The sequence below is a fragment of the Podarcis erhardii genome (genome assembly GCF_964252035.2).
Source record: "Podarcis erhardii genome assembly, chromosome: 13".
NCBI lineage: Eukaryota > Metazoa > Chordata > Lepidosauria > Squamata > Lacertidae > Podarcis > Podarcis erhardii.
Window position 1 is genome coordinate 45,104,627 of NC_138502.1, and position 16,782 is coordinate 45,121,408.

Genomic DNA, 16,782 nt, shown 5'->3' on the forward strand with positions numbered 1-16,782 from the left:
GTGAAGTACATCTGCTCTGCCATGGGCTGTCGTCGCTGGGATGAAGACGAGATGGAACAGGAAGATATTCTTCTTTTACATCGAACTCAGAAAACTGTTCGTGCTGTTGGGCCCCGCAGCGGCAATGAGAAGTACGGACATGCATAGTATATGAGATTTGTAAATAATTTCTGCAGCAGAAGGTGCATTGTCAGATTGCTGCCCTTTGAAGAGTTCAAGTTCTTTCTTATAACAATTTAGAAGGAATCTGACACGTCTAGTTTTTATGAAGATGCTTGAATTTGCTCTCTCTTTTCTTTACCCAGAAGACATTGAATTCTGATAGATTTTACAATTTTCACAACAACTAGGAAAAGGCTTGCCCAGTGCCCTGATGTATTTTGCAGATACCAGGCTGGGAGGAACTGGAGGGGTATTCTACCTACATTGATGCGCTAAGGCAATGGTGGGGAACTGAATCTTGATGATGGTGTCAGGTGACTGGCACTTTACAAATTTCAAAGGAGGTTGCTGTAACTGTATTCACATTATAGCAACCTCCTTTGAAGATGCAGAGAAGCTGTTTGTTTTCAAACGTGCTTTGGCCTTGGGCTTGCCGATCGGAAGGTCGGTGGTTCGAATCCCCATAACGGGGTGAGCTCCCATTGCTTGTCCCAGCTCCTGCCAACCTAGCAGTTTGAAAGCACGTCAAAGTGCAAGTAGATAAATAGGTACCGCTCCGGCGGGAAGGTAAGCAGCGTTTCCGTGTGTTGCTCTGGTTTCGCCAGTAGCGGCTTAGTCCTGCTGGCCACATGACCCGGAAAAACTGTCTGTGGACAAACACAAGCTCCCTCGGCCAGTAAAGCGAGATGAGCACCGCAACCCCACAGTCGCTTGCAAATGGACTTAACTGTCAGGGGTCCTTTTCCTTTACCTTTGGCTCAGAAGTACTGCTTTCCCCTTCCTTTATCAACCACCCAGTCTGTGGATAAGATTTGTGTGAAGTCAAAAGCTTGTGTACTGTGTTAGAAGATAACATGCTTTATTATTACAGTGCAAATAGGCTTACATTACTTTAGAAATACCATGTTGTCTCCTTTTACATATTATAAAAACTGGATTGATTTGCAGTCACGGTCTTCATCTTCTCTTTTTTTAACTTAAAGGTGGAATTTTAGTGTTGGTCACTTTGAACTGCGCTATGTTCCAGACACTGAAAAGAGAATGGGATTTCTTGAAGGCAATTTGAAACCAAATGTAAACAAAGAAGATTCTAAAATAATTTCAGATGTGGAAGAGCAGGAGGCTGTAATGAAGGATACAGTGATAAAGGTCTCAGTAGCTGACTGGAAGGTGATGGCATTTAATAAGCAGGGAGGACATCTGGAATGGGAATACCAGGTACTAAAGATGGTAACATTTTGACGCTTTCTAGAAATATTACAGCATTGCCAAAAATACCTTGCATCTTTCTGGAATTTGAGGCTTGTTTTTTAATGTTTTGCTTTTGTAATATGTTCACTTTTTGAGTTCATGAAAAGCTGTGCTCTTAAAAGATTTGGTATTACAGAGAAAATGCATTGAACTGATTTTCAAATATTCATACTTTATCTGCAGTTTTGCACACCTGTTGCTTCTGCCTGGCTGGTTAAGGATGGCAAGGTAATTCCAATTAGCCTCTTTGATGACACAAGCTACACCTCCAATAGTGATGTCTTAGAAGATGAAGAAGACATAGTGGAAGCTGCGCGAGGAGCTACGGAGTCCAGTGTCTATTTAGGTACAGCACCAACTTTCAACACAAGACATAATCTTTGCATTGTCCAAACCCTTAGTAGACAGATTCTTGATTTTTCTTTTCTTTTTAGGTGGGTATAATTAATTTAAGCGTTTCCGCAAAAGCCAAAGAACAACATGGTAGAAATCCAAAGTATTGTGTGTTTTGCTTTGGCAGTGGGATATTTGTTGCATCAGTGCAATATTCTTGATACAAAAGCCATGCATCAATATGAACAGTGCACCCTGATCCTGTGTAAATTCTGTTTAATTCAGTGGGATCTCATTTCTAGTAAGTGTTGGGGGTTAAGTACGACCTTAGCTTATTATTGCAGCTGGAGTTACTAAGCAATGTAAAATATTGTCCCATTACATGCACAAAGAGTATGATTTTAACTAAATCCACAAATAGAGAGTACCGTATTTTTTGCACCATAGGACGCACTTTCCCCCCTTCAAAAATGACGGGGAAATGTGTGTGCGTCCTATGGAGCGAAGACAGCATAGCCCACGACCCTCTGCCGGTTGGAGAGGTGACACGCAGCTATTGCAGCAGCCTCTTTAGCCACGCGCCATCTCTCCAGCCGGGAGAGCGCGCCCGGGACTAAAGAAGTCCCCCGTGACCCTTCCCCGGCTGGAGAGGTGACACGCGGCTATGGCAGGAGATTCTTTAGCCGTTCGCCACCTCTCCAGCCGGGAGAGCGCGCGCGGGGCTAAAGAAGCCCCCGCGACCCTCTCCTGGCTGGAGAGGTGACGCGCGGCTATGGCAGGAGATTCTTTAGCCGCTCGCCACCTCTCCAGCCGGGAGAGCACACGTGGGGCTAAAGAAGCCACAGCCCCGCGACCCTCTCCTGGCTGGAGAGGTGACGCGCAGCTATGGCAGCAGCCTCTCCGCTGCGCCTTTCCGCTGCTCCCTGACCTCTTTGGGGCTGGTGGTGGGCTTCCCCCCGCCCGTCCCAAAGTGCAGGTGGAAAGGAACCTGAAGCCTGGAGAGCGAGAGGGGTCGGTGCGCACCGACCCCTCTCGCTCTCCAGGCTTCCAAGGTAGCCGTCTGAAGGTGACTGAACACACCTTAAACGGCACCTTGTTTTAGAGGGGAGAAACAAGAGGGGGGAAATTCACCCCTTCTCTGCGCAGCGCCTCCTGCACTTCGCTGAAGGGGCGCTGAGCAGAGAGAGGGAATTTTTTTTTTTCTTGTTCTCCCCCCTCTAGAACAAGGTGTGTCCTATTGTCCGGTGCATCCTTTGGTGCGAAAAATACGGTAGTTCGATTAGAGTAGGCCTTTTCTCTGTTGTCGGTGAATTGCTGATAAGACTTAATGTTTGCCATAGACTTGTAGTCTTAGAAAGTATCAGTCCTTCAGTGGCTCTTATTTTCCAGAGTTCCCCCTACTCCTACAGTGAGCGGCTTCCATTCTTTCTGGTGAATTGTGGTTTGTGGGTTATCCCTTTTCAGAAATATTTGTCTGTGCTTCCAACCTTCCACTACTATGTGCACATTCCTGAAAATCAATAAATGAGACTGCTAGATTTTGTTGTAACTAACTTCTTGACCATCTATCAGAATTCATTTGGCCTTGGGCTGAAGCATGGAATATTGCAATAGTGTTTACTTGTATTTTAAAGTTTTTATCTCTGGCTTTTCTTATAAATAATGAACCAATCCTCAGAGCTCATGAGTCATGAAGTTGTGAGCTCACTGATTGAAAGAGGGTGACATCCTAGATAGGGTGGTTACTTCCAGTTGGATTTTTGGGGGATTTAACAACTAAGGCAAGTGGAGTCTCCAGAGGTTGCTTCAGTTTTATACTTTTGCAGATTTTCTTGCTTAAAAGCTGCATAGAGCAAGAATGTTAGTTGCTGGTTATGAAAATGATTCTATTTCTTAATTAGTTTATTGCACAGTACATGTTTCAGATTCCTAGGTACCGTATTTTTCCATGTATAAGACTAGGTTTCCCCCCTAAAAAATAATGTCAATAATTAGGTGGCGTCTTATACTCTGAACCCTCTCCCCCTCTTTTCTTAAATTTGAGTCCCACAAAATAGGGGGTATCTTATTTATGGGGGCGTCTTATAGATGGAAAAATACGGTAGGTAGATGTAATAATATCATCTTACAATGTAGGCAGTGCATCTTTTGCATTGCTCTAGAATTCACGGCTTAGGCGTTTGTATTCTCTTCCCCTCTATTCTTAAAGGTGCACACAAGTAAAATGATAATCCTTGAGATAAATAATGATCTGTGGTTTATTATGCAGGAATGTACAAAGGCCAGCTGTACCTTCAGTCATCGGTCAGAATTTCTGATAAGTTCCCAACCAACCCTAAAGCTTTGGAGTCCAGAAATGATAATGCTGTTATCCCTTTGCCTGTAATCAAGTGGAAACCATTGATTCGTAAGTGATGTTCCTAGGATTATCTTTTTTCAGATTGGAAGGTGATAGACCATAATATTGATAGAGAGTTTTATTACTGTTTTCAAATGTATATTTTGAACATAGCTGACACGAGATATCTGATTACTGATGGTTGGGTGTCACAAAACTGCACTCCGAGTGGATTCAAGTGTTTCGTTGAAACTAATTCAAAACTTTACATCAAGTGTAGGAATCTTTGGCCCTCCAGACATTGCTCTACTACGACAACTCCCATCAGCCCAGCAAGCTTGGCCAATGGCCAAGAATGATGGGAATTGTAGTCCAGCAACATCTATAGGTTCACATGCTCCCCATACTAGCTTTATATAGAAGCTACATTTGCCGGAATACTTGTAAATATTTTAAGACCTGACACAGCATGGCATATTATTTTCTAACCCTGTTTACATTTTGAGTGGTGGGAGGGAATGAAAGCACTGCTGGGAATTTTAGCATGCTTGCAAAGCTGTGCTTTGCATTTATTTATTTGTTTGTTTGTTTGTTTGTTAATTCATTCTAAGGATAGCTATCTTTTTTTGATCATTCCAAAGAGCCAACTTAGCTGGCATTATATTTATTCATTAGGTTACTAATTTCAGTACATAAGGCATTTCTAAAAATGGAAGATTTTCCACGGAAAACCTGTCACTGCTTATTGAATTTTCTAGCTGAGGCATTTTAACAATTGTCAGGTGTACATTTTTTACAGCAATAGAAAAACTTGAAATTCATAGAACAGGGGTAAGGAACCTCCAGCCTGCAGGCCAATATTTGTCTGCCAGGTGATCCAAATTTGGCTTGCAAGCCAATTCCTCCCCCGCCAAAAGCCCCCAACTACACCCATCTGTCAATCAGTCAGCTGACTGGTGGGGTTCAGTCCTGCTTTACTAGTATTTTCCCAGTGGAGAATGTGCTAGCAAAGCTGACTGTCTCTCTCCACCATCAGGTCAACTTTCCAGGGTGGGCAGGACCACCCACTTGTCAGTCACCTGCCATCATGATGTGGTACCTGTCTAAGTAGGTCCTCAGTGTGGGGGCAGATGAAGATCTGGCCCACCAGGCCAAAAAGGTTCCTCACCCCTGCTCTGGATGATTTTAGCCATTTCTAGAAGCACTATTTAGGATTTCTGAAAGGTTTTATGCATGCAGGAATGCTCATTCAAATGTGTGAAACAGACTCACTCTGAAAATTATGCATTGTTTCTAGATTCTCCTTCGAGAACTCCTGTGCTGGTGGGATCAGATGAGTTTGATAAATGTCTCAGCAATGACAAGTTTTCTCATGAGGAATACAGTAATGGTGCCCTTTCCGTCCTGCAGTATCCCTATGGTGTGTGTGAGCTATGCTTTGTTTTCATCCATGGTTTTGATAGGTGAAACCCCTAGCTCCTTTTTATACTTACAGAAAAAAACCTAGTTAAAATAAATCATGGTATCTGTGGAACCCTAATTGTTAGCCCCTAAATAAATTGAGATGGCTGTCTTCTGAATACAGTGGTACTTCAGGTTACATACGCTTCAGGTTACAGACTCCGCTAACTCAGAAATAGTACTTTGGGTTAAGAACTTTGCTTCAGGATGTAAACAAAAATCATGCAGCAGCAGCGTGGCCCCATTAGCTAAAGTGGTGCTTCAGGTTAAGAACAGTTTCAGGTTAAGAACGGACCTCCAGAATGAATTAAGTTCTTAACCCGAGATACCACTGTACTGGAAGAGTTTGTCAGCCCTATAGAGAACCTCAGCCCAAGGAGGCTTTCTGCATCGTTCTTGAAGAGCAGCCTCCATGCTGCATTGCAAAACCCATCTTGAAAGGAAGAAGAGCCACGAGGAAAGGCCACACATTCAATCCCTAGTATCTCCAGTTAGGGCTAGCAGAGACCTGAAATCCTGGAAAGCCACTGCCATTTAGCATAGACCAAGTGTGGGGAACCGTTAGCCCTCCAGATGTTGCCGAACTACAATTCCCATCATGCTAGCTGGTTGTAGCTCAGAAACATACAGAGGGCCAAAGATTCCCCACACTTGCTGTAGGCTGTACTGAACCAAAAGGACCAATGGTTTGACTTGGTAGCTTTCTATAAAGATTTCAAAAATCTTCTAGTATGGTATAGAGCAGGGGTGGCCAACTCTCAAGAGACTGCAATCTACTTTCAGAATTAAAAACTGGCAGTGATCTACCCCCTTTTTTGGGGGGGGGTTCAGCTCAAAGAAGTTGTGGAGCTTTTTTTAGGGAGGAGGAAAGCCCCATTTTAAAAAGGGGTTTAAAAAGCTTTTTTGCGGGGGGACTTCCCTTTTAGGGGGGGGTTAAAGGCAAGGGGCAAAGTCACTCACAAAAACATCGTTATGGATCAGAACAGCAGCACTGAGAAAGCTATTCTCTTCCCTTACAGAGATCATACAACAATGGAGGGCAGGGCGAGGGGGCGTGACAGGAGTCAGTTTTAGCAACGCTAAGGAAAGGGAGCCAGAGATCGACCGCGATCTACCAAAACCCCGCGGGGATCTACCAGTAGATCGCGATCGACTTCTGGTATAGAGAGTCACTGTTCAAAGGACAAAATATCAAAATTCTCACTGGATTTGCCTAAAGTTGGACATAATCTTTAGATTCTAGCCAGTGTCTTTGGCCACCACATGGGGTTTTCACTGGTCAACAACATTTGAAAGGGGAAATTTTATTTATCGAAAGATTAGTACTACCTGGTGGTTTGTAGATTTACGAAAACATTCTTATACCCTTTGTTCATATTTTTAAATATATAGATAATGGTTATTTTTTGCCCTACTACACTCGAGAGAGGCACAGACGAAGCACCCAGATCACCGTGAGATTTGCTGACATGAACTATCCACAAAACATCCGCAAAAAAGATCCAGTTCTACTTCTGCACTGGTGGAAAGAAATCATTAGCACCATCATATTTTGCATTGTGGCCACAACTTTTATTGTGCGTAGACTTTTCCACCCGCATGTTCGCAATCGAGTAAGTAGAGTGAATCGATTCTTGAAGTGTAACTGCATGTTTTCCCTTCTGAGGCTTTTCATGTTTTAGATTACATTTATTCAAGTAATGAAATGCAGCACTTACGAACTTGATATGAGCTTGCTTTGGTTTCATCTAAATCAATAGGTTGTCATAAGAACTGACTGCTAGATTGTCTCAGGCACTTGTCCTGATCATTACTTTTAATAGAAATTTATACAACCAGGTAGTTATATCTAGAGCAAGAACTTCCCTTTGAAGCTGTGCTTTGAAGCTTCCACATTGCAGTTGAGTTGCAATGATCATGTTTTCGCAGTTCTAAATGTAGTGAACTTTTTACTTTCCTCTTTTCTAATTATCTGACAAACGGTTGTACAGCATCTAGAGTTTGAGGCAGTTTATAAATGATATAATGTTGTTCCAGGTGTCAAGCATGTGGCAATTGCCATGTGCAGTTACGATTTACCCGAGATTGTGAATGATGACACCACTCCCTCGGTGCCTATCCCATCTTGCAGCTTAGTTACTTTTAATTATTTAAAGGTTTTCAAGGTTTCAACAATCCTCTGCTGTGTCACTACAGAGTGGAAAAGCTCATCTAGTACAGTGGTGCCTCGCATGACGAAATTAATTCGTTCCGCGAGTTTTTTCGTCTTGCGATTTTTTCGTCTTGCGAAGCACGGACTTTGGAAAAGCTTCAAAAATCACCAAAGTCTTCAAAAACCTCAAAAAAGGCTACCACACCGCGTGCTATGAGTTGCTCCTCGAAGTGAATGCACGGTTTTAAGAAAAAGGAAACAAACTTGCAAGATGTTTCCGTCTTGCGAAGCAAGCCCATAGGGAAATCCGTCTTGCGAAGCAACTCAAAAAACGAAAAACTATTTCGTTTTGCGAATTTTTCGTCTTTCGAGGCATTCGTCTTGCGAGGTACCACTGTATTAGAAGGGTGGGTGTGGGAAAATGTTGTTGGCAAATATTGCTTTGTCCTCAAAGCAACTCCCTTCCATGTCATGCAGGAAGTTACTGTTACCAAAAACAACCTCCAAATGTTAGCTTATGAAAATCATGTCCTTTCTCTCTCTCCTCCCCCAATTTTTGTGTGTGGTGGCCAGGATGTAGCACTACCTTTTAAATTTTGTTCTTCCATCCTTGTCAATAAAGTTAGTATTGAGCTGCCTCAGTTATAAACAATCTGTTCCTATCTCAGCAGCGGAAGGAGTCTGAAACTCAGTGTCAGACAGACAGTAAATATGAACCTGCAGTTGGACAGGCTAAAGAGAACAGCTGGGGCGACTTTCAGAACTCTGGATATGTGTCAAGGTAAAAGCAATTACTTTTCTATCCCTCTCTTCTGTGCACCATTCGGAATGTAATGGACTTGCATTCTTTCTGAGTCCCTCTTTCCAAAAGCAATTCTCCTTCTCCGTAAAACTCAACAAGCCATCCCTCAAACTCAGGGGAGCTTTAAAAGCAGCCTCCTACTTAGCACAAGGTACAGTTTTTAAGAGGAAATAAGTGGAAAGTGTATGTTGTATGCCTCCTGTTGTTGTGGCTCTGAAACGTGGGGTGGGTGCTGTTTGAGACTTACTTACTGTCAGGGAACTGCCATCGGAGCCAGAGGAGGAGGGAGGGCTCCAGAGGGATTCCGGAGAGCGTCCCAGGAGGGAGAAAAGCAGCCCATCTTCTGGGGAAGGAAATCAGCGTAGCACCAGTGGAGAAGGGGGGCAGATGGGGGAATCGGCGAGGGGGCTCCATGACTCCTCGCCGGAGACCAGCGGGGAGAGCACGGGTCCTCCGCTGCCCACACCCTCCCTGCGCAGAAGGCTTCTGCGCAGGGAGAGTAGGCGGAGACTAAGCGTCAAAGAGCTTCTTTGCTGGAAGAAGTTCAAGAAACGCCCACTGACGGATTCTGCCAGCGATTGAGACAGTCACAGATGAGTGGCTGTCTGGACAGAAAGGGTTCACCCAGGTAACCCAGCCAAGCGTGGCGCCGATTTACGCACAAGCAACCCCTAGAACCATTACACTTACTTAAAAGATGCCGTTTGCGTGGAAAGGGTTTCCTTAAATAATAATTAAAAAATGCTCTAGTTGCCAGAAGATGTTACAGTGTGGTAGGTTGTAGCTCAGGGATAAGAGCACATGCATTATGTGCAGAAGGTCCCAGATTCTCCAGTTAGGGCTGGGGAGGACTCGTGTATGAAACCCTGGAGAGGTGCTCTGAGTCATTGTCAACAGGTAAATGACCCCTAGACGGTTAAGTCCAGTCAAATGTGACTATGGGGTGCGGCGCTCATCTCGCTTCAACAATACCCAGCTGGACATAGTAATGGGCTGATACGGTGTAAGGAATCTTCCTATGTTTTAAGAGGAATATTTGGCTGAATGTACTTAAACCACTCTTGTGTGCAAAAGTAAACCGAAATGCGTCTCTAGTACAGTGGTACCTCTATTTACGGACGCGATCCGTTCCAGGGTGCCGTTTGCACCCCAAAAAGTCCGTAAGTAGACCGTCGCTTATGCGCGCGACGCGATAGAGCACTCCTGCGCATGCGCACAGATCATGCATGCACAGAGCGGCAAACCTAGAAGTAAACACTTCCCGGTTTGCCGCGTTCGTAACCTGAAAAATCACAACGTGAAGCAAACGCAACTCGACGTATGACTGTATTTTAGATGAACTGCTAATCATTATCATAATAATCAAATCTTAATCACAAGCATTTTCCTTTCTTTCTTTTGCAGATATCTAACCGACTTTGAGCCAATTCAGTGTCTGGGTCGTGGAGGATTTGGAGTAGTGTTTGAAGCCAGAAATAAAGTGGATGACTGCAACTACGCTATTAAAAGAATTCGTCTTCCAAATAGGTAAGTAAATGTCTTTTCATTTTCTAGTTTCCTTTCCGTGATGCATCTCTAGGTGGCACTGTGGTCCACATGTCAGTCCTACTTGGTCTCATCCTACGACATGTCTTGCACACCAAAAGAGTTCCTGGGGCATTGTTGAACGTTTTCTTAGGTACTTTTTCTCATCCCAACAAAGCAGAAAAAAACTGTGTTATTAATAAGTTGCTGCAGTGCTGTTTACAAAGTGTACCTGTAGTGTGGTGTCCACACACCAGAGCATGAGACTTGAAGCAGAATTTTGTCTTTCATAAATTATTATTTTTTTTTTATAAATATTTATTAAGATTTTACAGAATCATAACAAAATACAACAGAAAAAAACAAGAGAAAACACAAAACCAAAAAATACAAGATACAAAAAATAGATAAGAAAAAAAGAAGAAAAAAGAAAAAATCCATTATTCTTTTTCTAACTTTAAAACTCATGACCTTCTTTCCTTGACCTCCTCACACCTCCCCTTTTTGTATTCCCATTTACAAAATCAAATCAGCAAATCCTTACCCTCTTTCATCTTTAACTTTGTATCTTAACATATCACAACTCAAATAGTTTCATCCATCAATACATTTTTGCATACTCTTTCTAACTTTATCACTAATGCCACTTATTTTTAATCCAACATCATTTCAACATTCATAAATTTTACACTGTTTCTGTAAATAGTCTTTAAATTTCTTCCAGTCCTCTTCCACCAGCTCTTCTCCCAGGTCTCGAATTCTGCCAGTCATTTCCGCCAACTCCATATAGTCCATCACCTTCATCTGCCATTCTTCCAGGGTGGGTAGATCTTGTGTCTTCCAATACTTTGCGATAAGTATTCTTGCTGCTGCTGTAGCATACATAAAGAAAGTTCTGTCCTTCTTTGGCACCAATTGGCCGACCATGCCCAGGAGAAAGGCCTCTGGTTTCTTCAAGAAGGTATACTTAAATACCTTTTTCATCTCATTATAAATCATCTCCCAGAAAGCTTTAATCCTTGGGCACGTCCACCAAAGGTGAAAGAATGTTCCCTCAATCTCTTTACATTTCCAGCATTTGTCTTTCATAAATTAAAATAACCATGACAGTTAAAAGTTGTTCCAGTTCATCCCCCACAGAGAACTGACTTCTTCTTTAATTTACATGATGACTTTCAATTTTAGGGAATTGGCTCGTGAGAAGGTGATGCGTGAAGTAAAAGCATTAGCAAAACTTGAACATCCTTGTATTGTTCGCTATTTCAATGCATGGCTGGAAGCGCCGCCTGAAAGCTGGCAGGAAAGAATGGACAAACTGTGGCTAAAAGACGAAAGGTATCACTTTCAGTTCTTGGAAAGTCTCAGGAAAGCATTATACTTCCCTGGAAAGTATTGTACTCTCACTGCAAGAAGTGAGAAAGCTCTATATTTCTGCACTGTAACTTCTAGTTGTATAATAATTGTATATTGTTCTATGAGTCCTTGTTTAGCTGTCCCTATCTTCTACCGGATTTGTTTCGCACTAGCTTTAAAAATATAACATGCATGTACTTGGACAGCCTCTCGGCTGGCTCATCTTACTGCTTTGTTTCAAAACTTTTGTTTTTTTCTTTATGGGATTTATGCAAGTACACATACAGGATGTGCATCTGCACAGGAAACAGGACATGGTCTCAGGCAAACGATGCATCCATCCTGTAGAAGCTAAGCAGGCTTTGGTGGGAGATTTACCTGAGGACCTCCACTTTGAAATCCATGATGGAAGAAAAGTGAGATGTTGATACAATAATCAGAGATTTCTAGAGCTTTAAAAGGTGGGAGAAAGTACACCCCCTCCCTTTAGGAGTAGTTTCAGAGGAGCATCATGGAGAATTTTCTCTTGTACAGTGGTGCCTTGCAAGACGAAATTAATTCATTCCGCGAGTCTCTTCGTCTTGCGGTTTTTTCGTCTTACGAAGCACCCCTCTTAGCGGATTAGTGGCTATTAGCGGCTTAGTGGCTTAGAAAAAGGGGGGGAGGGAAAAGACTCGCAAGACGTTTTTGTCTTGCGAAGCAAGCCCATAGGGAAATTCGTCTTGCAAAGCACCTCAAAAGACGGAATACTCTTTCGTCTAGCGAGTTTTTCGTCTTGCGAGGCATTCGTCTTGCGGGGCACCACTGTAGTTATTTCTTAGGCCTTCAGTAGCCATGAGAACTGCCTGGCCTTGCATGTACTATGACACCTTTTAAAACTCTCATTGCTGTGGGATGAAGGTCCCCAATCCCCAGGAACAACAAGCCTTTCTTCTTGGGAAAGGGTGGTATTGTTCATTTTCTACCTCAGGTTTACTAAGCAGGCTTGATTAAATAGTACTCTGCACTTTTTTGCTTTGTGGAAATGGGCTTTAAAAACCTGTAATGTACTGTTTGCCAACAATCTGCTGGCTTTTGGACAGGGTTTGTCTCCTGACCCTGATGCTGGCATTTCTGCTTTCTGAGGTTTGAGGCCTTCGAGTTCTGAGACTTCTTTAGTACAACCTTCAGCACAGCCTGGATTCTCAAATGGGATTCTATCGGCATCATTGACCCTTGTAAGCTTCGTGCATTGTTTGGGCTTGAAGGAATATTGTAAAAACTATGTAGTCAAAGCCTAAGGACTTAGCGGTGAGCTAGGCAACTGACAGTGGCTTGGACACTGACTCAGAGGGAGAGGGGCAAGCTGAGTCAGTTGCACAACCCACTTATGCACTATCTGAGCCTGAGCGCAGATGGAATGACAAGAAGAACATTGAATGAATGTCAAGTGAAGTGATGATTAATAAAGAGAAAACAGGAAAAATATTCAAGACATGCCTGCAATGGGCACCATGCCTCTGAATGTGGGAGAATACACCCCTTCATGCACGATGAGCATTTTTTGCTTCTGTGGTTACTGGGACATGGGATCCAAGTATCTCAAAGTGCCCCAAAGCTGCCGAGTGGCATCATTTGCGCATAACAAGAAGTATAAAAACAATGCTAGTATCTTTGGCCCACCAAAACATTGCATGTCGACTCATGGTGCTCATTTGCACCTGGGCTGCTACTTCTTTGTGCAGTAGAAGCTTTCAGACCCTATTTAACCTTGGGGTATGGTGCTTTTGAAGGGATGTGGGTGGCACTGTGGGTTAAACCACAGAGCCTAGGGCTTGCTGATCAGAAGGTCAGCGGTTCGAATCCCCACAACGGGGTGAGCTCCCGTTGCTCAGTCCCTGCTCCTGCCAACCTAGCAGTTCAAATGCACGCATTGGAAGTAGATAAATAGGTACCACTCTGGCGGGAAGGTAAACAGCGTTTCCATGTGCTGCTCTGGTTTGGCAGAAGTAGCATAGTCATGCTGGCCACATGACCCGGAAGCTTTACACCGGCTCCCTCGGCCAATAAAGCAAGATGAGCGCCGCAACCCCAGAGTCGGTCACGACTGGACCTAACGGTCAGGGGTCCCTTTACCTTTACCTATGGTACTTTTGAACTTGTGGAAGCTAGGTACTCAGAAATCATATATGGCTGCACGGGATGCATTGCCTTTGGTTGTCCCCGTTGATTTTGGAACATGCCCTGGATCTGGCTAGCTGCTCCCTGCCTGTTCACTTTTCTGCTCATCAGCCTATTGCTGTTCAGCTGATTACTACTCAGTCTGGTCTCATCCCTTATAAGTATCTTCTGAAATTATTCTGTAACTTCCATTCTCCTGTCTATGTGTCCATCCCTTTATGGAGCTTGGACTTAACTTACAGCTGCCTGTTTTAGCCTCTGGTTACCTGTGAACTGCAGTTATGTCTTACAAAACTGCTTTTTTTTGGTTGTTATCATTTTGGCAGAATGTTGCAGGCTCTTTGCTCAAGTGCAACTAGTCATCATTTTTTGAATCGGTCCTTCTCTGACTCTAAGAATGATGTGGAGTGGACATTCCACATTTTGGATATTCAAACTTGGCAAGACAGCATCCTTTTGGAATGGTGGTCCCTGTAGTGTTTTCAGCTGATTAGTATTCACTCACCACCAGTAAGCCAGCCAGCTACTCTGCCATATGTGTGCCTGTAAGAAACTTCAAACAAGGCAAGGCAGTTTGCTTACTTGTAAGGAAGATTCTTTGACTGTCTTCTGTTCAGTTACTCCTTGCCCCTGCAGGCTCTTTTTTCAGTTGGTCTTCACACTCCAGAAGTGTGTACTCAGGAATAGGAAGGCACTCACTTGCCTATCAAGGCACAAACCTAATGTAGTGAACTTCTTTCTCCAGGGAAGGGGTAACAATCTCCCACCATTTTTAGCTTTAGAAGTTTCCAAGATGCTGCTCTGTGGAGCTGCAATTTCTGTATGTGTACCTTTGCAGAAGGCCACTTGAAGAATGTGCACTTATTTCCAATAGTTTTGGGAAGAAGGTGAATACGGGACACTGTAGACTTCAAAACGGCTTACAAGGAATTGACTTACAGGGGAACCTAGAACAGACTGAAGGCTAGGGACAAGCAAACATGGGCTATCTCAAATTTGTTTTTGCATAAAGTAAGTTAAAATTTTGATTATATTGCTTTTTAAAGAATTACCTGCCCTAGATTCTTTAATAGGGGGAGATTAGAAAAGGGGTGAGGATGAAACCTGATGTTGTGTCGTACCCAATCAGTGATGTGGTTTTCTGGAACATTTGGTGGTAGGTGTGCCACCTCACAGGGAAGTATCAAAAGGGTTCAGGGGGACATACTTTGTTATACTGTCCATAGGTAAAAAAAAGGTAAAACACTGATGGTTGAAAAAACAACGGCGAAAAAATATTTGATGGTGGTTCCCAGTAGCTGGTGACAGTTTTATTTATGTTAGTTTAACTTGTTTATACTTCTACAGTATTTTGAGAAAGAAAATCCAAAGCTATGCTGATACTGTTCTTTAGGTAATGCATTTTAAAATGACCAAAAGTTTTGTAATGTTCTGTTCTCCTTTTTTTTTAATTAAGTACTGATTGGCCACTCAGTTCTCCCAGCCCAATGGAAGTGCCATCATTTAAAATTAGAACTGAGCCATTCTCTGCAAAGGAACACATTGAAGTTATTGCTACATCTGTAGAAAGGAAGACCTTGCTTTCTGTTGGGATACCTTGTGGCCAATCGGATTCATCAGAGAGCCAGTTCTCCCCTTTGGAATTCTCTGCCATTGATAACGGAGACTTGAGCCAGTTGGCAGATCCTGTGTCAAACATGCAAGACAGCTTCCTTGCCGACTGTGATATGGAGGGTAGTACTGTAGATGAAAATGATCCTGGAAACTCCTTTGAACTTTGTCTTCCAGCCATGCCAACAGTGAGAGTGAGGGAGAGGACCTCTTCGTCTATTGTCTTTGAAGACTCCGGTTGTGATAATACTTCTAGTAAAGAAAGCAACACAGATGACTCACTTGACAATAGCCACTGTGAGGATAAAGCAACAAGCACAAAAGGATCCAGTAACAGGAAGTCGTCTTCAACAAGCCCTTTGTCTCTTTCTCCACCAAGACCAACGACCTTAAGTTTAGACTTCTCTAAGAACTCTGCACAAAAAGCCATGCCTACCACTCCAAAAGTGTACCTTTACATTCAGATGCAGCTCTGTAGGAAAGAAAACCTCAAAGACTGGATGAACAGAAGATGTACGATAGAGGAGAGAGACAGGACAGATTGCCTGCTGATCTTTCTACAGATAGCTGAAGCTGTGCAGTTTCTGCATGGGAAAGGGTTAATGCACCGGGACCTCAAGGTTTGTACCGGAAAACAACACCGTTGACTATAAACTTTCAGTTCCTTAGCACAAGCTAGTTAGGAGTCTGCATGTGCATGCTTGGGAACCCCATGAATTTTGTTCATTGCTCTTTGCCCTTTAGCAGAGTATCAAATGAGGGTTTAGTGCGGCTGACCCAAAGTCCAAACTGGGAACTGTAGCACAGTGCTCCCACAGTAGTTGCTACATCTTCCTTGTGCAACCTCACTCCGTTTGATTTAAGAGACAGTGGTACCTCGGGTTACATACGCTTCAGGTTACAGACTCCACTAACCCAGAAATAATACCTCGGGTTAAGAACTTTGCTTCAGGGTGAGAACAGAAATCGTGCTCCAGCAGTGTGGCAGCAGCGGGAGACCCCATTAGCTAAAGTGGTGCTTCAGGTTAAGAACAGTTTCAGGTTAAGAACGGACCTCCGGAACATATTAAGTACTTAACCCCAGGTACCACTGTACAACTTTTCAAGGAACTGCTGTTCTGACCTGACCTTAAGAAACCATTGTTCTCTTTGAAATGTACTTGATAGGATCTGAAGCAGTTGGTTACATCCGTTCAGATTTCTTTCTCCATATGATTATTTCTGCTTGTGCATTCTACCTGCGTCAGAGCATCCTTCCTGTTCATTAGTTGTAGATGTGTGTTACACAGGCAGCTTAAGCTTTCACTTGTTCCCCTTTGTATATCTTCGCATGTCCCTTCATCCTCTAGCATGTCTATAAACCGAAAAGAATCTGAGAAGGAGTATTTTCGAGGCAGATTTAAGAGGGAGCTTAGTCAAATTCAGAGTCGACCCATTCAATGCATGCTACTTGGTGGGCCTTCTCTGAGCAGAACTAAGTTGACTACAATCCCAAAACTTGTAATAGCAGGTTCCCCATTTTATTGGGCACTAGAGTATTTATTTCTGGCTTACGCACTTAAGTAAAGGACCCCTCACCATTAGGTCCAATCATGGCCGACTGTGGGGTTGCGGTGCTCATCTCGCTTTATTGGC

At 43.3% G+C, this 16,782-nt stretch overlaps 1 protein-coding gene across 2 annotated transcripts in view; it reads left to right on the forward strand.

Moving 5' to 3' along the window:
* The window catches only part of EIF2AK3 (eukaryotic translation initiation factor 2 alpha kinase 3), a 45,706-nt gene that overhangs the window by 20,950 nt on the left and 7,974 nt on the right, over positions 1 to 16,782 (forward strand). The window contains exons 4-13 of one of the 2 annotated variants that reach the window (XM_081836255.1): positions 1 to 131; positions 1,146 to 1,380; positions 1,597 to 1,759; positions 4,016 to 4,153; positions 5,382 to 5,504; positions 6,938 to 7,158; positions 8,369 to 8,478; positions 9,904 to 10,026; positions 11,209 to 11,358; positions 14,993 to 15,767. In XM_081836255.1, the coding sequence (XP_081692381.1) occupies positions 1 to 131; positions 1,146 to 1,380; positions 1,597 to 1,759; positions 4,016 to 4,153; positions 5,382 to 5,504; positions 6,938 to 7,158; positions 8,369 to 8,478; positions 9,904 to 10,026; positions 11,209 to 11,358; positions 14,993 to 15,767 (2,169 nt within the window). Of the gene's footprint in view, positions 132 to 1,145; positions 1,381 to 1,596; positions 1,760 to 4,015; positions 4,154 to 5,381; positions 5,505 to 6,937; positions 7,159 to 8,365; positions 8,479 to 9,903; positions 10,027 to 11,208; positions 11,359 to 14,992; positions 15,768 to 16,782 lie in introns of both variants that reach the window. The other variant, XM_081836254.1, reaches the window with a different exon arrangement.